At 38.2% G+C, this 24,785-nt stretch overlaps 1 protein-coding gene across 2 annotated transcripts in view; it reads right to left on the bottom strand.

The window, feature by feature from the left end:
- LOC310637889 (putative oxidoreductase ZK1290.5) overlaps window positions 1–24,785 on the bottom strand; it is a 77,935-nt gene that overhangs the window by 11,197 nt on the left and 41,953 nt on the right. Inside the window, exons 4-7 of one of the 2 annotated variants that reach the window (XM_083358495.1) lie at window positions 19,331–19,422; window positions 15,262–15,444; window positions 13,973–14,032; window positions 3,089–3,191 (exon numbers count right to left, since the gene is read on the bottom strand). In XM_083358495.1, the coding sequence (XP_083214621.1) occupies window positions 3,096–3,191; window positions 13,973–14,032; window positions 15,262–15,444; window positions 19,331–19,422 (431 nt within the window). In that variant the 3' untranslated portion in view covers window positions 3,089–3,095. The remainder of the gene's footprint in view (window positions 1–3,088; window positions 3,192–13,972; window positions 14,033–15,261; window positions 15,445–19,330; window positions 19,423–24,785) is intronic. The other variant, XM_083358494.1, reaches the window with a different exon arrangement.

Genomic DNA, 24,785 nt, shown 5'->3' with positions numbered 1-24,785 from the left:
ATGTGAGGAATTACTGGAGCAATTACCCTATAGAACTAGGTGCACTTCCTGCTGAATCCTCTTGATTCACAAGACATAAACCACAGAAAATGATTACTTTGCTCTTCTTTGCCAACACAGATTCAGTCTACTGTGTTGGTCTGGAAGACTCAGTCTAAGTAGTTGTGCAACTTAATTTTGCTAAGTGTTGTGTAGACATTGAAGGAATAGAGACACCCGTTATGGCTGAGGTACTGTGAAAAAAGTAAAGCAATAAAATAACCCAGCTCAAATGAAATGCAAAGTGATACCCATGGACACAAAGAGTTTTGACACTAACAGATTCTAGACTGCTTCAAGAAATAATTTAGGTTATGAAATTCAGTGTAAATCTAAGTGCTATCTTTTTTGGAACTGGTAAAATATCGTTCAATTTCTAGAGAACTTTTTCACTTGTCACTTTTTGTAGAGAAGAGGAGAGAGAGAGAGAGAGAGAGAGAGAGAGAGAGAGAGAGAGAGAGAGAGAGAGAGAGAGAGAGAGAGAGAGAGAGAGAGAGAGAGAGTGTATAATTCTAGTATAATTCTTAAAGTATCCTAACCCAATGTGGTAGTTCAATGTAGAGCTAGCTCAAAATTCAATAAAGGAACCTTAGAATACATTTTAAGATCTCAGAGGACATTCGTTATGGATGCCCACATACCTTGAATGCAGCTTGTTCAATAAAACCCTGAAATGCTGGATGATGAAGCCATGTCTAGGGGGAATCTTTGGATGCAATGCAGTATATATGTTAGAAAACCTAACTGCCAATGAGCAAAGAAAAAGTGGGACCCATATTAGTTGCAAGAAGGGACAAAGCAAGGTTTGCTGTTGTGTATAACTTATGTCCAGGGGCTGATCAATATTATTATTGAATAAGCCACCTTCACAAATAAAAATCCTAAATTCTAGTCTTCATTTCTGGTATCAAGCGGGACTGAAGTCAATGTGGGACAAAGAGCAATGGAGAACCTTATTATTCTGGCTACTGACAAACTGCTTAGCTTTTATCAGCAAAAACAAAAAAGAACCATCTGCTCTTTGTTCTCTGGCAAGTGAGATATGAAATGGGGGGTGCTTAATAAAAATAAACATATTTCATTAATGGGCTATATAGGGAAAATAACCCAAGAGTACAGCTTGTAGCCCAACCTTCTGCCACAGAATGTTGTTGGCTACAGGAAACTTTCAGAGACGCCTTCACTCTGACAGAATTAGCAGATGGAATGTTGGAGTGAAAACCAGCATCTCTCTTCTTTCAATTTATAAATATTCTCAATACATTAAGAGGTGAATGCATAGTAGTTAAGGGGTCTCTTGCTGTTTTCACTAAGACCAACAGCATAGGAATGAGAATTAGAAAAATTGGGCATGGCTGTCAAATAGAGAGAGACTGTGGCATCCTATTAATCTGTTCAATCTAGAAAAGGAAGCCTTGAGGAGAGCAGGGCGTTTGGTCATTAACAGGCACTGATCTACCAAAAAAAAAAGCTGAATAAATTGATGTATAATCACTACTTTCTGAACATTGGGCTAAACCTACAAGGTAAGAAACAGATGGATCCCTTGGTCTAATGACAGTATCCATTTCCAAGAATAAAGGACCCTAAAAGATATGGACCTCCCTGACTGAAGGTTAGATGGTGATTTAGTCTCTCTGTGTGTGTGTGTGTGTGTGTGTATGTGTGTGTGTGTGTGTGTCCCCCAAGACAATTCTTCTTCACTCCATGGGGCCCAGGCAAGCCCAAACTTTAGTTAGATGGAAGAAAATAATGCTTTTGTCAAAGGGGAAAGGACCTTGGGGAATTCACCATTTGCGGCACTGAAAATACCCCGTATTAACAGCAACACTACATAACTAGAGGATCATAACACAAAAAATGGCATGCAGGAAGAGAATGCTTGTAGGAAAGGAAGAACGTACAAGCTAAAAGAAAATGAAAGAGAAAAATATTTTTAAAAATAATTAATGAAGGATCCGATCTGGCTCGGTCATCGGGGAGCAGAGGTTTAGTCTTACAAGCTTTCTGACTCATGCTACAGTAGAGCCCATCCTCAAGGAACTTCTCTATCAGCAGTGATATTAATTATTAATAATCATTAATCAATAAAGAGTAAGCAACAGAAAGAAAATAGTATGCCAAGAAGGAAAAATAATGGGGGGAAAATGAGATAAGGAGAAGATGAATCAAATATTTAAAATAGTAAAATTCTCAATAGAAGTGGACTAAGAGAATATGCCTAAGGACAAAAAAAAATGGAAAGGAATGAATGTTTCACAATGTTACCGCCTGAAAGAGAGATCATAGAGGACAGCTGAGCAAAGGAGTAAGATCACAAAGTGGTGTAAATTTAAGAGGGGAGGGGAAATTGCTGAACTGAGAGATCTGCTATCTTTGCAATCCCTGGCACGTGCAGACGGAATGGGCAAAGCTCCTGGCTAAGTGGCTGCCATTTAATGTAGGCAATACTAGGCAAGATGTACTTGACTTCACTATGTATTAAACTGGTCCAAACAAAGAAACATCAGGAAGTGCAACTTAATTAAAGTGTTGGAGACACAACTATAGACCTCCCTTGGCCATTTTTTCTTAGTCCAACCTCCCTCACAGGGCTGTTTTTCTTTTGTTTGTTTTGTTTTGGAAAAATAAGAAGGGACATTGCTATGCAGGCTATTTCAATAGAACCAAATCTATATTTAACAGTTTATTTTAAAATATTTATTTTAAATGGTTGGGATATAAGCCAAAGGAATAAATCAAAACGCAGCATGAAAAAAGAAAACCAGTGAACTAAGAGTTCAATATAAGCACATGCTGTATGCCCCTATTATGAAATTTAGAGCCCAACTGTAAGTGAAATGGGGAAGTTATGCTTCTGTAGCAGGGCCCTGCTTCAAACCGTCTCCCTCCGATATGTATAAGCTGGTACGTAAAGCTGGTATAGAGAAAACAGAAGGTATGGGCTGATCACAGAAATTCTATGATCTCTGTAATTTTGCAGGAAATGCAAAGGTGAAAGCCCTAATAAATAACTTGCCCAGTACTTGCAATAAGAAAGCAGACAAACCTTGCACTTAAACAATTGAGGTTGGATCCCAGGAAACATGTCTCCCATCATGCATTCCATTCAGAACTGCAACATCATCAAAGTCTAGTGAAAAATCAAAGACCTAAGGAGAATGCATAGAGATTAATGGAGTATATACATAGGCAACACTGTGTCTGCTGCTTCAAGCTAACCAGCATGCTTAATTGTTGTTTTGATGCAAGGCTTTCTCTCTAAAGCCAGAGCAGCCAACGAGTTAGAAAAGCCTTCCTCAGTTTGTTTTCTCAATCCCTCTAAAACAGACATGTCAAACACAAGGCCCGGGGGCTGGATCCGGCCAGCGAAGTGGTTTCATGTGGCCCGCGAAGGCATCCTGGAAACAGTGAGGGAACAGCCCCCACTGCCTTGGCCCTGGCCCAGAGACCCTCCTCCTGCCAGAGACCCTCAGATCTGTCCCACTCCTGCTCAGGCCCCCATAGGCACCCTTGATGTGAACAATGTAGAGCTGGCCATGCCCACCCAGTAGGCCATACGCACTCTAGCCACGCCCACCCATTAGGCCACGCCCACCCTGGCCATACCCACTGGCCCCCTGAGGGCAACCACAATGCTGATGCGGCCCTCAATGAAATTGAGTTTGACACCCCTGCTCTAAAATGTGACTACAACTCCAATCAAACCCAGATAGAAGAATGGCTAAGTTTGCCAGCAGTACTACTCCAACACCAAGTTAGGGAAGGCTGTTTAGAGTAACCAGTTTTTATTTAATTGGAGGGGGGAAAATGACTCAAATTACGTAATGTGATGGGTTTGTTTGCTTGATTACTAAGCCTGTTTGTTTATGCTGGCACAGGAGAATATGTTTGCCAATATATCTTTCTTTAAACACACAAACTGATTATGGCTTAATTTGTAAGGAAGAAGACTAATGTCCCTATGGTTTCCTAGAAGTACAGTTAATTTCTTAAGTCCCAAACCCTAACTCCATGATCTATGTTGCTGGATATCTTCTGCCCTCCTGTCCTGCAGCTTTCTGCAAATCTTCATTAATCATGTCAAAAGAATGTGGACAAAAACAAAGAACGAAGTTGAGAACAAAAGAAAAATGAAATCAGTAACTACTCCTTTGAGGCCTCTTTCCTAAGAGAGATTGATAATGACTAGAGATTCCGGGCCAGAGGGGTTTCCCTGGCTGGGAATTATTTTTTTGCTTTAAAGAAAACTTTCTCTTTTCTCTTGGCCAGACCAAACAGTCATCCCTTTTCGTAACACAGATTCTGAGCTGCGTATGCTTAGCTCCTGGAACACAGCAGTTGGCACGTAGTACTGCTATTCTTTTTCCTGGGAGGATAGACTGAGATGCAGACGCTAAGGAGGTCTCTTTCCTAGTGTTTACTAAGCGTAAGGGCAGGCATGGAAGAGGGAAATGTAGAAAAGGAGTAGATGTCACAGAATGAAAGGCCATTTCCTTGTCTGCCTCCCCCCTTTCCTTGCCTGCTCCCTAAGGAGCTAGGAAGTTCCTGTAAGTTGTATGCATAGATGAAAACCAAGCCAACATCAGATAGAGTTTCTGCGTTACACAAGAATATTTGCATTCTTGAAAAGTCCCTCTAATCCTTTTATGGTCTTAGCAACAATGATATCATTCTCCTTCAGGACCACCTATGCATCAATTTTTCACAATTCTACAACACAAGGACCACAAGCGTAAAGCTGATTTGGTTGGAAAATAATCAGCTAGAGTGGTTTTGATTTTTAACTGGCAAGGGACGGTTTTAACAAAAACTTGGCTTCCCCATCTCTTTTGTGCCAATGAAGGGGCTGGTCATCACCATATCTTCCAGCAATAAATTTCAGAAGTAATTGATAACCAGAGGAGATTAGAAAGTGTGAGCAGGGAAGGAAAGAAGGTACTGTTTTATTGGCTAGATTAGGTGGCTGAAGTGGTGATCTTGAAGTTGGTATGAGGTGTAGTGACGTCATTAGCGGCGCACTATGAAGCTGGGAGTCATGTGCTATAAGAAACTGCAGCAAGAATGTGGTGAGAATGAAGTTGAAAAATGGAGGATTTCTATCTGTCTTCTCTTGATGAGGAATCTGAATACAGCTCAGGAGTACATGGCTGTCATGACAGCCAAGGACCTGTCCCATAGTCCTCAGAACTCTTCATCAGAACTCTTCGTCAACTGCTATACCAATACCTAATTTTTTAACTGATCAGTTCTCTGAGCAGATCAAAAAGCTACAAAAACAATACAGAAACAATAAAATAAATTCATAATGAATTGTTATCCCTGTATTCTCTACTTGCTTTCCTTTTTTAAAACTGATCGGACACAAGAGCTCACCATATTTCAAATGCAACTTGAGCATTTATATAAAAATAATTATGACATTTGCAGTTCTATTTTCATATTTCTTCATCTGCAACATAAACTTACTTAAGAACACTTCCTCTGTATACTGCACTATTTTCAGTGACTTGTCATTTGCAAAACTCACTCTTCATTATTCACTCCAACTCCAGATCATTTATGACTACTTCAACTTTAATTGATTCGAGTATTAATTCTCTAGGAAACCCATATCTTATTTAAAGATAAAAACTGCTAATGTATTTCTAACAGTACTGAACCATCAGAACACCTTCATGATTCAAGAGTCATAGTAGAACTTTCTTTCTCTACATGCCCAAGACTATTACATTGATTCTGATACAATTTAGCTGGTACAGAATTAAGCAAAAGGGTTCATGATCAGTTGTTATATTAGCAACCATCTTGGGCAAGTGCTCATTTTGATGCCAGCTTCTATATTTTAATTAGATCAAGTATTCATTGATATATGTTTAAGTTTTTTTTTTAAAAAAATGTATTGTCTAATCCTTACTAGTTTGAAATATGCCCATCAGTTTTGAAACCGTGTCATAATTCTCTGCATTTTCATGGAAGCAGAAATTGTTCCCAGAATATACAATATACAATATTGTATACTTATATACTATAACAATATACAATATACTATCCAAATTGGGATTGCAATCTTATGTTCTTCAAGATGCCTTTCTGGAAAGAATGGGTTCAGGGGTACACCTTTTCCACAGTACAGGTAGTACTCAACTTATAGCCACAGTTAGGACTGGAATCTAGGACATTTAGTGAAGCCGCTTTTATGCAAGACATCACATGACTGACTACATGGCTATTTCACTCAACAGCTGCAATCCTGATGCTCTAGGTTCTGGTTAAGTGATATTGCAGGTTATTAAGCAAACTGAGTCCCACATAAGGAGAGTCGGGTGTTTTGTGGAGTGGGGGAGACCCTGGGAGGCTCTGCTCAAAAGTTGAAAATCCTCCCTCCTGAAATCCAAGCAGGGTTTTCAGTTCTTCAGCAAAGAGATACGGTACTCACATGTGGCCAATACCTGCACGGCATGCCTGAGGCACCCCATGCTTCTTACCTTACCACTCTGTCTCTCCACTCATTCCTTGGATTTTGGGTCCTTCTCATCTCTGTGGACTGGCTGAAAGAGCTGCCTGCCAAAGGATTTCAGCTCCCCACTGTGCACAGAAGGGAATTTTTTGTGGGATGCAGGAAAGGAGCTCAAGTTGTCAGGATTTGAGCTCCCATTTTTGCCAAAGGAATTCAGTTCCCCTCCATGCCTAGAGTTCAATTCCCCTCAGCAGGCAGCTGTTTCAGCCAGCCCATAGAGACAAGAGGGAGTTCTGTCAGCAGGCAGCAACAGTTTGCAAGCTTCCCTACTGGTTTCCTCATTGACTTTCTGGGAATATTGGCAGAGAATATTGGAAATGGCAATGACATGATGGTAGGACACTTGGCAACCAGTCATAACAAGTCAGCAAACACCCAGATCATAATCACATGTCTGCGGGAGTGGCAGTGCAGTGTTTTGTGATGGCCAGAAATGCTTTATGGCCAGTAAAGCACCACTTCCAAGGCCATGGTAATTCCAGACCGTGGTTAAATGAATGATCGTAAGTTGAGGACTACCTTTAAATGAATTGTTTTCCTGTAGTTTTCCTCTCCTTTCTGTCATACTTTTAAATCTTGAGACATATTAGTAGACTACCCAAAACCTTCTCACTCTGAATTATATTCCCCCAGGACTACTGACTATGCAGAGAATGATGACAATTGCACTGAGGTGCACAATTGGGGAAAATCTGTAATAAAACTGAATCTTCTACAAGGGAGTTTCTTGCTTTTGTGGTAGGTAAAGAAACACACATTGGTTCAGTCCAGTAGTCTTTCGGTTATATTGCAAATTGGCATGCATTCGTCAGTGTTGATGCCTCTGTCTATTTTCATCACATATCCAGTGATAATCCAGGTTATTTTTACCTTATTTTTACCTTTTCTATTAAATGTATGCCTTGTCAAAATGACACAGGATTGTTGGTGGCTTTACAGACCATGCAAATAACATCCAGGGTACAATAAAAGTAGTAAAAGTCTAGAAACTTTTAAAAAAAGATCTAAAAATTAAATGCCCTCCAAAAGAACTCAATTTTCACCAGCTTTTGGAAGATGCCAAGGTCAGAGTTAGCTTGAATACTAATAGGAAGCTAGTCCAAAAAGCAAGCACAGCTTCTCCATGTTTTAGCTTCCCATTGCTCCTTAAAGTGGGGTGTCACCATCAGTTTCTCCCAGCAAACCCAAATTGTTCAGTTTAATTTTTGAAGGAATTGTTTTGCTATTCTTCCAATATGTTGATCTTTTTACTAGGAAATAGACATGAAGTATCTCATCATATTAATATGATATATTGGAATGTGTTGGTTTTATGATATTTATACCTTATTGGATGTTGTTCATTACCTCATGTATCTTTCGTTCAACCATTTCCCTACCTGGAGATTCCTTATTTGCTTTCTCTAGATCTCTATTAGTTTGGCTTTAAATAATCTTGAATAATCTTTATCCTTCTGATTTTTTTCCCCTTTAACTTGTTTTTAACACTCCTTCATTTGGGGAGAATGTTCCCTCCTTTAGAAGTTCAATGAAGCTTTTAGACTTTCTGGGCAGCTATCCACTAACACAGTTATTGAATGTAATAGGACTGTAGCCAGTGTTCCTGTGTGGCTGAACAAAGATTGGTCAGTCTTGTGACTATTCAAAAGTGAAGTCATTTGTTACACATAGAAATGCTGTTCATGTACGGGGAAATCTGCTTCAGCTATGGAGCTATGTATTACTCCTTATATTTTCCCGTTTCCTCTCAAAATATGGCCTTCAGTATTATCTTCTGGAGAATTCCTGGGATATATTTTATGGGTATGTGAAAATACAGAAGAGAAAGCAGAATCGCCTCCTTTTAATTCTACGAATAGAAGATGCTTCTCTTAGAGCAGGGGTGTCAAACTCAATTTCATTGAGGGCCGCATCAGCATTGCGGTTGCCCTCAAGGGGCCAGGAGGTTATGGCCAGGGTGGGCGTGGCCTGCTGGGTGGGCGTGGCTAGAGTGCATATGGCCTACTGAGTGGGCGTGGCCAGCTCTACATGGTTCACATCAAGGGTGCCTATGGGGGCCTGGGCAGGAGTGGGACAGATCTGAGGGTCTCTGGCAGGAGGAGGGTCTCTGGGCCAGGGCCAAGGCAGTCGGGGCCGTTCCCTCAAGGTTTCCAGGATGGCTTCGCGGGCCGCATGAAACCACTTCGCGGGCCGGATCCGGCCCCCGGGCCTTGTGTTTGACATGTCTGTTTTAGAGCCAATAATATATATTTTTTCAGACTGTGTGGATGCTAAAGTTACTGATATTTATCTCATTTTATGTGTTTTCCACATTTGTTGCTCCATCTCAGAATTATGGAGGTTGGACAGGTGGAGATGGATGTTTTTGATAGATTTCATATTAATGTATAGTAGTATTCTCATTAGTTCTTATTTTTTCATCATACTCCTGATTTAATCATTGAATTTACTTCTTCTTCTTGTGCCATAACCGTTATCGGACGTTGGCGATAATGTTGGCGATCCTGTTTTTATCAGCAGCTGGATGAAAAAGTGCTGCTGAGTTTTGTCCAAACCAGTCCCTTAGATTTTGAAGCCATGATGTTCTTCTTCTGCCTGGACCTCATTTGCCTTCAATCTTTCCCTGGAGGATTAAATGGAGTATGCCGTATTTTTCTGGGTGTCGCATCACATCACATGTCCAAAATATTCTAACTTTTGTTTTTTAATTGTTTTGATGATTTACCTTGGCCTTCCCAGGCGGCTTATCACCTCCTCATTTCTGATCTTGTCAACCCAGCTTATACGTAACAGCCGCTTGTAAATCCACATTTCAAATGCTTCTAATCTCTTCAGGTGGCCTTCTGTCAAGAGACCAACTCTCTACTCCATAGAGCAGGATAGAAAAAATATAACATCTGACAAGCCTGATTTTCAATCTTGGGCTTATTTTGAAGAATGCTGTTCAAGCTTTCTCTATCCTTGTCTTTACTTCAGTGGTCATGTCCCAGCTTTCATGTAAATTAGAACCGAGGTGCGTGATCTTTTCAACTTTTTCTAATGGTATTCCTTCTGAATTTATTTGTGGTAAATTAATTAATTGATGGTAATTGTTTGCTGATGACTATGATCTTGGTTTCTGAGGTGTTAAGCTTCAAGCCGTATTTTTCAGATATTTCTGTGACTCTGTTGATGAGGAGCTGAAGGTCTTCATGCTTACTGGCAAGCAGAACTGTATCATCAGCATATCTTAAATTGTTGATCCAAACACCGTTTACTTTGGTGCCAGCATCAATGTTCTCCAGTGCCTCGTTGAAGATTGACTGAGAATAGATACTGAACAACAATGGAGACAGAATACATCCCTGTCTGACCCCTCTTCGTATTTTTGAGTCAGCTGAGTATTTTTGGCCTAGTCTCACATTTGCTACCTGAGGCCAATATAGATTCTTTATTATTTGGATGTCTTTGTCATCTAGTCCCCTTTGTTTCAGGATTTCTAATAGAATGTTGTGTCTTATTTTATCAAAAGCTTTTTCAAAATCAATGAAGCACATGTAAACACTGTGATTGACATCTCTACAACGCTGTACAAGAACTTGAATGCTGAATAGCACATCTCATGTACCAAGATTGTTTCTGAAATCAAACTGTGTGTTACCTAGATGCTTCTCAATTTTGTTGTATATTCTTGTGTGAATTATTCTCAGGAATGTTTTCAGGGCGTGTGTCATTAACCTTATTGTTCTGTATTCGGTACACATCTTTGCGTTTATTTTTGGGGGGATTGCCACAAAGGTTGATTTTAGCAAATCATTTGGTATCTTTCCTGTTTCATATATTCGATTGAAGAGCTGCAGTAAAAAATTCTTCCCATTGTCTTCCAGCAACTTTTAAAATTTCTACTGGGATATCATCAGGTTTCTTGTTTTTGCTATTTTTATTGCATGTTCAACCTCCTCCATAGTTTGGTCCAGTTGTTATACTTCCCATATCTATATCATCCTTGAAAAGGTAAAAGTAAAGGTTCCCCCACACATGCATGCTAGTCGTTTCCAATTCTAGGGGCCGGTGCTCATCTCCGTTTCAAAGCCGAAGAGCCAGCGTTTGTCCGAGGACGTCTCCGTGGTCATGTGGCTGGCATGACTAGACGCCAAAGGCGCACAGAACGCTGTTACCTTTCCACCGTAGTGGTCCCTATTTTTCTACTTGCATTTTTACGTGCTCTCGAACTGCTAGGTTGGCAAAAGCTGGGACGAGTAACAGGCGCTCACTCTGCTACACGGCACTCAGGATTCGACCCGCCAAACTGCTGATCTTCTGATCGACAAGCTCAGTGTCCTAACCCACTGATCCACCGTGTCCCTATATATCATCCTTAGTGTCCTCAAAAAGTTCTTCAATATATTCCTTCCATCTTTTTAGTTTTTCGTCCTCATCTAAGATAATTTCCCCCTCTTTGTCAACTAAGTTGTTGGTTTTCTTTTTGTAGAGGCCTGCTGCTTCTTTCACTTTTTTATGTAAATTGAAATTATCATGCATACGTTCTGTCTCTTCTATTTCCTTGCATCTCTTTGCAAACCACTTTTGCCAGTTGAATTTTTCTTCTAATTGTTTTCTGCAATTCATCGTATTTTAATTTGTTTTTATTTTTATAAGATCTTCTTTCATTGGATTTACTAGAGAGTCACTTTTTAACAAGAACACTCCAACTATCTATTGGGATTAGTTTTTGGAATTAGATAATAAACATATGTTTGCACAGATCTTCAAATACACTTTTTGGTGCAATTCTGCCAACAACACTTCAGGTTTTTTTAATGGATATTTGATTCTGCCTGCTTTGTATTTTTTTCAACTATCTGGCCAAACTAAGTTCTTTTTTTCTGACATCACTACACTGATGCATTGTGTCCCTATCTTGTCCTATGTATTAAAGACTTTTTGAAACTACTATCTTAAATATCCTAAACATTAGCTTCTTGTCTAGCTACCTATATTTGACTTCTAAGATCTCTCAACCAAATTTGCTGGAAACCATAATCAATTATTTTTCATCAATTATACCTGTGCTGTCCACAAATGAGGAAATTTACCCTGTCCAGGATCTGATGTTTTCATATAAATGATGCTGCACTTCATTGGTTAGATGGCCTAGACCACATGTCTGCAACCTGCGGCTCTGGAGCCGCATGCGGCTCTTTCAGCCGTCTCTTGCGGCTCCCAGTCCTCTGCCACGTGCAGTCAAAAAAAAAGTGGGACTAAAAAAGTTCAACCAATCAATTCAAATATGCAGGGTAGGTGCATATCTCACCTTGGCTCCACTCTTCAGTCAAACCCTGTTCTGCGCATGCATGCGCATGCACACATATTTTTTGCAGCTCCCAGTTTTTCCTTTGTGAGGGAATCGGTTCCGAGTGGCTCTTTCACTGTTTCAGGTTGCTGACCCCTGGCCTAGACATTGGTATTTAAATATCAATCTTCTTAACATTTATATTTTATTGCATGTTTTTAATCTAGGGAAAGTATGTTAATATATATTGCAAGTCCATTTATGATATGCCATACACTAAATAAATAATATGAGGTAATTACTCTTGTAATACTCCCCCCAAAGTTCTAATTCTTAGTTATCATTTCATGGGTAGATCTTTACCCCATCTCTTTTAGCTAATAGTAATCTATCTGTTATTCACACAGATAGACCTTTGTAAGAGATTATTTTTCATAATCTCAAAATGACATTAACTTCAACAATGACCTATCTTTGGGTTAATATTTTAAGTTATTAATTTTTATTTTTAATATAATGAAATGCAAGCAACTCCACAAATGAGTAGAGTAATGATAATAAAATTTTAAATATATTACGTATATTGCAGTAATTATAATAAACAAAAAGTAACAGAAAAGGAATAAAGAATTTTAAAAATCCATATAATACCCAGTTAGTATCAACATGGATTAATTCAACCCTTAAGCTTGTCATTAAATCTGAATAATGTAAACCATATTACTTCGTCTTTTCATTTATAGAAAATAAAAGAGTTCTCAAAAACAGATCACAGAGTATATCCTGAATCTATTCCATAATATTGAGAGGAGATTTTTTTTCTATTGATGTAAGAATGTCCTCTTTGCCAAGAGCCAAAGTTTGCCAAGAGCCAAAGCTCTTCATAAAATAAAAAAATTAAGTAGTAGAAACATGATTTAATATCACATTTATGTCTTTAATTATTGCATTGCTTTCCAAAATTATACTAATGTAGTCCCTGAAACCAAATTGAACCTAGACAAAACCAACTCATGTTAATGTTGATTAAAGTTACTTGCAAGTACTGAATTTCTTCTGCAATTTGTTCTCTCAGCACTTCAAGCTAAGTGCCCCCATTCCCCTCAGAAAGAACTAAATCTTTTTGCACTTTTTATTTAAAAGCTTCTCACTAGCAGTTTTAAATCTCTTTTATTTGAACTTTAATTGTTCAAGAGTATAAAAAAAGTCACTTAATCTCTTTAGGGTTCAAACCAAAACACTGCATACCCAATTCTTTTTGCAGAGGTGTCTAACTGACATAGTTTTAATTTAATCAGTGGTGGGATTCAGCCGGTTCGCACCACTTTGGCAGAACTGGTAGCTAATTTTTTGTTGCCCAGGCCCAGAATGGACTTCTGGTTCTCTGTGTGGATGCCACTTCCAGAAGTCCATTCTGGGCCTGGGCAACAAAAAATTAGCTACCAGTTCTGCCAAAGTGGTGCGAACCGGCTGAATCCCACCACTGATTAAATTAAAACTATGTCAGTTAGACACCTCTGCAAAAAGAATTGGGTATGCAGTGTTTTGGTTTGAACCCTAAAGAGATTAGGTGACTTTTTTATACTCTTGAACAATTAAAGTTCAAATAAAAGAGATTTAAAACTGCTAGTGAGCAGCTTTTAAATAAAAAGTTCAAAAAGATTTAGTTCTTTCTGAGGGGAATGGGGGCACTTAGCTCGAATTGCTGAGAGAACAAATTGCAGAAGAAATTCAGTACTTGCAAGTAACTTTAATCAACATTAACATGAGTTGGTCTTGTCTAGGTTCAATTTGGTTTCAGGGACTACATTAGTATAATTTTGGAAAGAAATGCAATAATTAAAGACATAAATGTGATATTAAATCATGTTTCTACATATTTCAATCCCACCACTGGTTTTAATCCACTTCTTTAAGGCTTTGCTATTATGCTATCATTTTTCATAGTTTAGGCCAAGCAGCTAATTATTCTAATTAAATGATTTCCTACTACATATGCCAAATGTTTTTAGATCTCTCATATCTTCTCTCAAGGTAATTTTTACACAAATAGCGTTACTCAAAATTGCATAAATAAAAAAGTATGCATGTCAAATATTTGATGCTAAAAGAACAACCAGCAATAGGGGATCTGGTCTTACCTGACAGTTTTCTTGGACTCTCTCTGGTTTCGTAGATTTTGGAATAGTGACTATGCCATTCTAGAAGAAAAAATAAAATCATTATTGACAGAAGCAAAGATCTAATTTTTTTAAAAAAAGGAAAGAGAAACAATGTAGGAGTTTACACTACTGCAATTTGGTAATAAATCATATCCTTATGATGTGTTATGGGCATGTTTAGCCCCAAAACATGTCTTTCTTTGACAGGTTATATTTTATGTACAGGTGTATATCTTATAGAAAATGTTATGTCATTTGAGTTCCCATCTCCAATTTCAACAAATAGAGTCAAATACATAAGTTTATTACCTTATCACTCTTTGGAAGAATGAAGCCATAAGTATTTATACACAAAAAGAAGGACACAGATAGTCACTTAGGTGTGTGCAAGGTAGAAAATTTAATGTAAAAATTAAGATGGATATATATCTTCAAGAAATACTAGTGCTTTGACAGTTGAGGTATCTATTATAAGGCCTATAGGACCTTGTGAATTTATCTTTGACTGTGATAGATCATACCTAGCTAAGACAGTGTGGCCACCCTGTTTAATTGTAATTAATTCAACTTTGTGTGTGAGAAAGTAAGAGTGAGAGAGTATACATGTGTGAATATGTGTTCAGAACAATATATTCTTGTGGCTCTGTAGTATGCCAAAATTTTCATGGGTGATTAATAATGCTTCCTCAGTTTTTTTTAGTACTACCTCCATCTGAGACATTTAAATACATGGGAAGGAAGCCCCAATGAAGTTTCATCAGAATCTCGGTTATTTTCTCCCAAGACTAATTCATGTAACAGACTTATTTCTAGATGCTACTCCATAACTATTTACAACATATAAATATTATCTTTTCCTGAACATGTATACACTACTACAGATACATCTTTCAGTCAGAACACACTACAAGCATCTCTGTTCTGATTCACGACAGCCTCAAAAGTAACAGATTTAAAATAAGGCCACATCCCAAACTACAATAATTACTCAGTGAAAACGGAACGGAAGTTAAAAAACTCCAGACCTACTCCTGATAATTATTTACTACAACAGAACTGAGACCAAATTATTTTTGAACAGTTTCGGATACTGCTCTACTTTCAGTTACTGCTTAATGAGAAATCAGCTATTCAGTGGACATAGAAAACCAAGAGATAAGCAAAGTGTATGTATTACTGCATGGGAAGTTTTATGTGGCTAGACAGGAAATGCGTTCTCTTACTTGTCATTAATTGTTGTTTAACAGAACTGAAAGTTCAGGACTTACCTGGATGCTCCAGCGAATACAGATTTGTGCAGGAGTTCTGCCATATTTCTTTGCAAGCTGAACAACGTTGGGATGATTAAGAGCTTCACCTTTGGCTAGAGGACAGTAGCCTTCAAAAACAATATTCTTGCTTTGGCAATACTCTACTAGCTCTTGAGGCCTTTGGAAAGGATGATATTCTACCTTTTTTAAAAAGAAGAAGAAAATTTACTTCAACATTCTTGTCGGTTTATAACCTATTGCAATATAAAGGTCAAGCTACTGAATGTTGCTACACTTTTGGCATAACGCTGTCATGCCAATAACATTTTATTAACATTTTTTTTCCTTCCAAAAGCCAAGGGAAATTCCCTTGTGAGGAAACATGAAATTCTGAAAAAAATGGGGCATGGGTACTAGCATTCTCAAGAGTGCATAAAAGAAACTGCTAGTTCATAATCTCTGTACAGTAATCTACGTCACTGCTTCCTGGATAAATCAGAATTCTAGACAGAAGTTATAGGACAATAACTGCATCATTTATATTGTCTCCTCTTCCAGGATAGGATTCATGTTTTTATCTTCACAGTCTTGTTCTCCAGAAATAACAATATGGTGATAATGGAAAGAAATCATAAGATATTCTCCTTCCTCTTAATTTTCTGCAACTGTCCCATTTTTCTACACCTACAAAGAACATGCAAAACATGCAGCATGCACTCAACTGAAGGAAGCTCACTAATGTTTCCATGAGAATCCTCCATTAGATTATTTTTTCATTATTCAGCCAAGGATTACAGGTGAAACAGTGAATCCCTAAGAGGCTAGTATAATAGAATAAAGTGAATCCAGTTTAAGAAATAGCCAGCTTAAGAAAACAAAAGCATTCTCAGAATCTGCATTCTGTATGGCTGAGATAGCCTTTAAATGCTAAGGTCGCAAAAAAAATGTATAGCTATTAATTGGAATTTGTATTTATCCTTCCCCCTGCTTTTTAAAAAAATTATTTCCAATGAAGAGAATCGTAGAAAATAATATAGGGGTCAGGTCTCTATCAATCAGCATGATACCTCTCCAAAACCTTCAATTAAATTTGGTGTAAATAGTGAAGCCAGCAAATGAAAGATAGATTGAAAATGAGTCAGATCTGTTTGATGGTTATGGAGGAAAAATATTCTTGGTATATACCTATAGAATGTTGTTGGCAGGTATCCCCTTCTAAGCCCAATCCCAGTCATGTAACAGAGTGGATAATACACAGCTCATCCTGTACTTGCTGGGGGTAAATATGTAGTAGCATAGATTTAACATAAGAAAAAGCAGAAAAACAGGACACTCACAAATGCAATATATTTCTTTATTATCCAGAAGAAAAACATAGACCCCTTCTATAGCCTCTGCTGGCAAACAGATTAGAAACAATGCCAGAAGCCATTTTTCCTAGATTTTGTTGGATTTCTCAGTTTTCAGTGCCTCATTTATTCAAGCTCTTCAAATTTCACTAGGATTCAGGTTCCTGACTAGCTTCTTAATTACATGTAAACATTTAATAAATAAGACTTCTTATCGTGTTTAGTATTAGGACAAAATAAAAATAAAATGCTGGTGTTTTGCAAAGATATACCAGATGTTTTTAATGAAAATAAAAATATTTTATTTAAATATAGTTGACATTTCAAAGATAGCCAAATTCTGAAATCTCATAAGGAGAATATTCTCAGTTGTTATGAAAGCTGAAACTTCTTTAAAAAATTGATTAATTTTTATTGAACATGGAGATGATACAGTCACAAAACCTAGCATTGTCAACACCTGGCTATGTGGCACTCCACAAAAGTTTATGGCTATCAAGTAATGATCCACATAACAATAAAAAGTTGGAAAACATTGATTTAAAATATACGTCTATGATGAAATCTCTGTGAAGGAAAAGATTGTGAATATTTTTCTTTTTTAGCAGAGTTTAATCTTGTGTAGATAGTAGTCAAGTAGTAAGAGAAATATGACACATTTTGTGGGCAGTATTGGAATGGAGAAATGTTTAAGAAATATCATAGGCCAAGGAAAAGTGAGTATTTTTTTATAACAAATTTAATATACAGCTTGACATTTTTGGACAAGTCATACTATATTTGTGTTTTTCCATATCATTTCTTAGTAGTTTAAGGGCTGACTCAAGAGCTTTCTGTTTCTTAAAATCCATATTCAACCTGGAAAGTGATCCAAGGAAAATATGAGCTCAGAAGTTGATAGAAGACCAGAGAAATGGGCAAGATAAATATGAATAAATACATGATGAACATGAATTTACTGATACAGTGTCCAAAGGAATAATTATGTGGTAAAACCTGCAAAAATATGAATTATCCTGGTATTACCTCTCTCTGTAATTTTAGCACAGAAGATTAAAAAAACAAAACCTGACACAATCCCTGCACCGAAGGAGCTATTTTCCCAACATATGCAAAAGACAATAGAAATTCTGTAACAGAGTCAGTTCATAGAGAGCAATCCCAAACTGCCATCAAAGTTCTTCCAATGACCTAAATACCTTATGTATTTTTATGATGAGCAGTAGCAACAGCAGCAAGAGTGTTGTAGTTCAGCACAAATGACATCAGCATGAGGAATATGGAAATTTTCATCCACCCTGAGTAGGATGAAAGGCTGTTTCCTGTTTCTCATCTTTAGGACATGTTGTCTATTCAGGCAACAATAGTCAGAAACAATAGGCTGGCATCTGCTCAACACAGGCTCTGAGAAACGCAGGCACTCCAGGGCTAGACTTGGTCAGCCTCAACCTACTGTGGTCAAAAATGACTGCCTGGATGGGAAACAAGGTTCAAGCAGCAGACACATCCATTTCTTCAACCTTTGAAGTTTCTTGAACTCTCTGTGGCCTTCTTCACCACAGGCTTACAACTGCAGAGACACGGTACAGAAACATCCACTTGCTCATCTTCTTCCACCCAAAAAGACTACAATAGAGACCATTTCCAGTAGTTTCACTGGAGTGTTTTGAGGAAGAGGGAAGTGGCAGAACATCCGGGTGTACCTTTCCATTTCATAGAATCCCTAAACATTAGAGAGCGACCACTGGAGATTTATGGGACGGAAAATCAGTGGGAAAGAAAAGGTCAATCCAAACATTATCTGCCTATTGGAAGAGCTCACCTCTAAGGAAAAATCAAACTGTTTGCACACTATAGTAGCTTATAAAATTACTTGAATAATTAAAAAAGGAGATTAAGCTGTTTTCTCCGTTTTTCTTAGTGTTATCATTTTCTGTGGATGTTCTTGAGTATTATTATTCCCTATTTTTCCTTAAGACTAACTAATGAAATGAGAAAGATTTTGCAATAATTTTCCATTTAGGATCATCCAATAAATCAAATCAAATGACTTTATTGCGGTTGTTAACTGGTTGAGATAAAGAGGCAAAGAAGAAAAAAAATAGTTTTCAAATATCCAGAACATCCAAGTGTAAATCAGATATTTTTACAAATATCACTTTACTGAATTTGGAAATCACATTTCTGAAATTGAGTATCGTGGTAATTTAGCCATCAACCCAAATTGGAAAGGAGAGGATTCTGTTCTGCATCCTCATTTCAGAGAGTCATTAATTTACCAGAGAATATATATATAGTTCAGGGTTTTATTGTTTACTTGCAGACATTTCATTACCAAACTAGATAATGTCAACAGTGCTAGAAGGGAGTGGGGTTTGCTCTGTTTATATAAAAATGGCTTGTTCTGTCAGTGTTATTTTCTTCTTGATAGTTTCTTGATTAGGCTACTATTTATAGTTTGATTGCTTGTCTGAGTTGGTAGATCCTTGGTTGGGGTACTACCTTACTGCTTGATTGTTGGCCTGGTATTGATATTGTTGTTAATTTCTGCTTATCTGGGGGTTGATTGCTAGTGAGGAGATGTTTTGGTCTTTTTGTTTCCATTTTAGCTTTTAATTTTCTCTTTTGAATGGAATGTGAATGCTGTTTATCTCTATTCCATTAAGTCATTAATTCATTAAGTCATTAATTTGCTGGTCAAAGCTACTGTATATAAGCACTATATATAACATACTCACCTGATTTACATGTGGAGTTACCTGACAGTCCTCCCTCAGCTGTTCCAAGTGTTCAATTAAAAAGTTGCTTACTCCGATTGACTTGCATATACCTTAATGAAAACAGAAAAGGAACTGCACGTGTGTAACAATTTGTTGTGGCTTTCTAAAACAAAACAAAAGGACAGTGGGTTTAACTGATGTACCCCAAGGAATGTTGAACTTAAAAGATAGGCATTCCAATTTGACCACTTTTCTTCAAATGACTAAAGCCAATGTTACATTTTAAAATTGGGAACTAAAATGCATACGGCAAAGGTGAATAGCAGAGATGAGCTTAAATATTTGAAATCCAAATCTTTCCCTTGACATTAAATTGCAGACTCCACACATAATTGTTGAAAATACATACTGATTCTGCATTTAAGTTTGAATATGGTCCACATAAGAGTTTCAGAAATAAGCCAGGGGTGTCACACTGCAGGCCCACGGGTCAGTTTCATAATACCAAAGCTGCGCCTACCCCATTGCGGGCAATGCAAAGCGTCACAATACATCGCAACACATCATGTGATGTGGCGAGTTTGACACCCGTGCCCTAAGCAAACCAGCCTACTTTAGCTTCAGTCTTCTTCCTACCCCTCTTTTGATTTATAAGGCAAGAAGGCTCAACCTATTAATTTCAAGAATGAAGAATTCAGCATCAACCAAACGACATGAGGAAGAGTGATTACGTACACATCAATGTTTGTAGAACACGCTGCTTGAAAACATGATGGGGAAGGGGCTGTTTGTTGAAAATCAAGTATGACAGTATTATCTAAGGATGCTGTCCAATCAAGATGCTTTTAGGAAGCTGTTTTATAATCTAAACACATTGAGGATTCCCTAGTGGTTTCAAGTTTCCAGGCTAAATTCTGGGAAAAGCTGATGTAGTGTAAGCAAAGAACAATTGGATTTCACCAGGTTGAAAAGGAGGAAACTGTGTTCTGAGCAGTGTGCCAAAAACTAGAGAAAAGTGGAACACTGGTAGAATGGGTATAATGGGGGGTGGGGAAACTTCAGGGACAAACAGTTCAAACATATTTCCGACTCCTTGTACGTTACTGCTGCAAAAAAGTTCTTATATAATTATGTAAACTATGTTTAGGAAGTCAAGAATTAAGATCTTGAAGCGCGCAGATTTTATACTGAGATTTGCATTTCTGATCCTGCCTGCCACTATAATATCCAAGTATCTGAGGTTATAATGCTTTCCAATATAAATGCAAATAAGCGTGCAGACACACACATGTGTGAAAGGGAATGTATTAATCTGAATTACATTTAATAGTCCTAAAAATGAGGAAAATGAAAAGTATGATGAAATTTAACAAGAACAGTTTCCCTAATATTACATGTCACATACTGTAACCAGGCAAACTTGGAGAGTGAAGAATGCAATTTTTAAGAAGGAAATATCTGGATGTAAAGACAGTAACCAGAAGCATTTTTAAACTTTATGAATAATTTGATGTAATCTACAATCAGATATAACGGGAAGGGATCTAGAATTTAATATTGTTTTTGCAGGGTTTTTTTCATATTCATTGTTCATTTTTCTTCTTCCTTTTTATAAGGTTACGGGCATTTATTTTAGACAATAGTGGTGACATCAAAATAAATATTAACGTTTAGTCTTTTGCAGTGATTTACAACTATTTCCCCCTTCATGGATTACTGCCTTGTTGTGGCGAAGGGGCTTGCGTAATTCAATGAAGCTATGAGCTATGCCGTGCAGGGCCACCCAAGATGGAAAGGTCATAGCAGAGAGTTCTGACAAAACGTGATCCACTGGAGAAGGAAATGGCAACCCACTCCAGTATCTTTGCCATGAAAACCCTATGGACAGTACCAAAAGGCAAAACGATATGACGCTGGAAGATGAGCCCCTCAGGTCAGAAGGCGTCCAATATGCTACTGGGGAAGAGTGGAGGGCTACTACTAGTAGCGCCAGAAAGAATGAAACGACTAGGCCAAAGCCGAAAGGACGCTCAGCTGTGGATATGTCTGGTGGTGAAAGGAAAGTCCGATGCTGTAAAGATTTTTTCTCCATAGGAACCTGGAATGTAAGATCCATGAATCAAGTAAAGCTGGACGTGGTCAAAAAAGAGATGACAAGACTGAACATCAACATCTTAGGTATCAGCGAACTAAAATGGACAGGAATGGGTGAATTTAATTCAGATGACCATCAGGTATACTACTGCGGGCAAGAATCCCTCAGAAGAAATGGAGTAGCCTTCATAGTCAATAAAAGAGTAGGAAAAGCAATACTGGGATACAATCCTCAAAATGACAGAATGATCTCAGTTCGAATCCAAGGCAAACCATTCAATATCACAGTAATCCAAGTCTATGCCCCAACCACCAGTGCTGAAGAGGATGAAATTGACCGGTTCTATGAAGCCCTACAGCACCTTATAGAACTAACACCAAAAAATGATGTCCTTATCATCGTGGGGGATTGGAATGATAAAGTAGGAAGCCAAAAGATAACCGGAATAACAGGCAAGTTTGGCCTTGGAGTACAAAATGAAGCAGGGCACAGGCTGATAGAATTTTGTCAAGAGAATACGATGGTCATACCAAACACTCTTTTCCAACAACCCAAGAGACGGCTCTACACATGGACATCACCAGACGGTCAACACAGAAATCAGATTGACTATATGCTCTGCAGCCAAAGATGGAGGAGCTCTATACAGTCAGTAAAAACAAGACCAGGAGCTGACTGTGGCTCAGACCATGAGCTTCTCATTGCAAAGTTTAGGCTTAAATTAAAGAAAGTAGGGAAAAACGCTAGGCCAGTCAGGTATGAATTAAATCATATCCCTTTTAAATATACAGTAGAGGTGACAAATAGATTTAAGGAATTAGATCTGATAGACAGAGTGCCTGAAGAACTATGGACAGAGGTTCGCAACATTGTACAACAGGTAGCAACCAAAACCATCCCAAAGAAAAAGAAATGCAAGAAAGCAAAATGGCTGTCTGAGGAAACTTTGCAAATAGCTGAGGAAAGGAGGGAAGCAAAAGGCAAGGGAGAAAAAGAAAGATACGCCCAATTGAATGCAGAATTCCAGAGAATAGCTAGAAGAGATAAGAATGCCTTCTTAAATGAACAGTGCAAAGAAATAGAAGGAAACAATAGAATAGGGAGGACCAGAGATCTTTTCAAGAAAATTGGAGAGATGAAAGGAAAGTTTCATGCAAAAATGGGCATGATAAAGGACCAAAATGGCAGGGACCTAACAGAGGCAGAAGAGATTAAGAAGAGGTGGCAAAATTACACAGAAGAACTATACAAGAATGAGCTTAACGTCCCTGATAATCACAATGAGGTGGTCACTGACCTCGAGCCAGACATCCTAGAATGTGAAGTGAAGTAAGTGGGCCTTAGAAAAGCTGAGCAACAACAAAGCTAGTGGAGGTGACAGTATTCCAGCTGAGCTATTCAAAATCTTAAAAGACGATGCAGTAAAAGTGGTACACTCAATTTGCCAGCAAATTTGGAAAACTCAACAGTGGCCACAGGATTGGAAAAGATCAGTTTACATTCCAATTCCAAAGAAAGGCAGTGCCAAAGAATGTTCAAACTACCGCACCATTGCACTCATTTCTCATGCTAGTAAAGTTATGCTTAAAATCCTACAAGCTAGACTCCAGCAGTACGTGGACCGAGAACTACCAGAAGTACAGACAGGATTTCGAAGAGGCAGAGGAACTAGAGATCAAATTGCCAACATACGTTGGATCATGGAGAAAGCTAGGAAGTTCCAGAAAAACATCTACTTCTGCTTCATTGACTATGCTAAAGCCTTTGATTGTGTGGATCATAACAAACTGTGGCAAGTTCTTAAAGAGATGGGATACCAGACCATCTTATTTGTCTCTTGAGAAACCTATATGTGGGCCAAGAAGCAACAGTGAGAACTGGACACAGAACCACTGATTGGTTTAAAATTGGAAAGGAGTCCGGCAAGGCTGTATACTGTCGCCCTGCCTATTTAACTTATATGCAGAGCACATCATGAGAAAGGCAGGGTTAGAGGAATCAAAAGTTGGAATTAAGATTGCCGGAAGAAATATCAACAACCTAAGATCTGCAGATGATACCACTCTAGTGGCAGAAAGTGAAGAAGAACTAAAGAGCCTCTTGTTGCGGGTGAAGAAGGAAAGTGCAAAACTTGGGTTGAAACTTAACATTAAGAAAACCAAGATCATGGCATCCGGCCCTCTCAATTCCTGGCAAATAGATGGGGAAGAAATGGAGGTAGTGACAGATTTTATTTTCCTGGGCTCCAAGATCACTGCAGATGGGGACTGTAGCCAAGAAATTAAAAGACGCTTGCTCCTGGGGAGGAAAGCCATGGCAAATCTAGACAGCACACTAAAAAGCAGAGACATCACCCTGTCAACAAAAGTGCGTATAGTCAAGGCTATGGTCTTCCCAGTTGCAATGTATGGCTCTGAAAGGTGGACCATAAGAAAGGCTGAGCGCCAAAGAATTGAGGCCTTTGAACTGTGGTGCTGGAGAAGACTCCTGCGATTCCCTTGGACTGCAAGGCGATCAAACCAGTCAGTCCTAGAGGAGATCAACCCTGACTGCTCTTTAGAAGGCCAGATCCTGAAGCTAAAACTCAAATACTTTGCCCACCTAATGAGAAGGAAGGACTCACTGGAGAAGAGCCTAATGCTGGGAAAAACTGAGGGCAATAGAAGAAGGGGATGACAGAGAATGAGGTGGCTGGATGGAGTCACTGAAGCAGTAGGCGTGAGCTTAAATGGACTCCAGAAGATGGTAGAGGACTGGAAGGCCTGGAGGAATGTTGTCCATAGGGTCGCAATGAGTCAGACACGACTTCGCAGCTAAGAACAACAATTATTTCCCAAGACAATACAATAAATCTGGTTTTATAGATTCAATTATTTAATTAATGCAGCAATGAATTTAAAATTTCATGACAATTGTCAGTTCCGCTTATTGATGTTTTATATTCCCATCCATCATGTCCATTCTCTGTTGTTTTCTTCTTTTATGCAGTTATTAATTTTTTTTCCTTAAAATTTTAAAAAACAGGAAAAAGAATTAAAAAGAAAAAATACTCTATGGAATAAAAATTACGTTCTCTTAAAAGCCAATGGATAAAATCCAGTTTGCAACATCATGCCTCCAGAACTTCTACAATTCTCCAGGTGTCCCAATGTAACCCAGCCATGAACACTATCAAGTTGAAGAAAGGGTTTTTTTTAAAAGACAATCTCTTTTATTAACCCACTTTATTTTATTTATTCAATTTAGGCAATGTCTGACTCCAGACTGACTCACAGTTCAGAGCACCAATTTCTTTACTAGGAAGCTTCTACACAAAAGAGAATCCTGTTTTGGCTTAAAGTAATTATATGGTAGAACGGGCAATCTGACATTTTCATA

Source organism: Vipera ursinii (genome assembly GCF_947247035.1).
Source record: "Vipera ursinii genome assembly, chromosome: 3".
In the NCBI taxonomy this organism is placed as follows: Eukaryota; Metazoa; Chordata; class Lepidosauria; order Squamata; family Viperidae; genus Vipera; species Vipera ursinii.
This window is presented reverse-complemented; position numbering and strand designations above follow the sequence as displayed.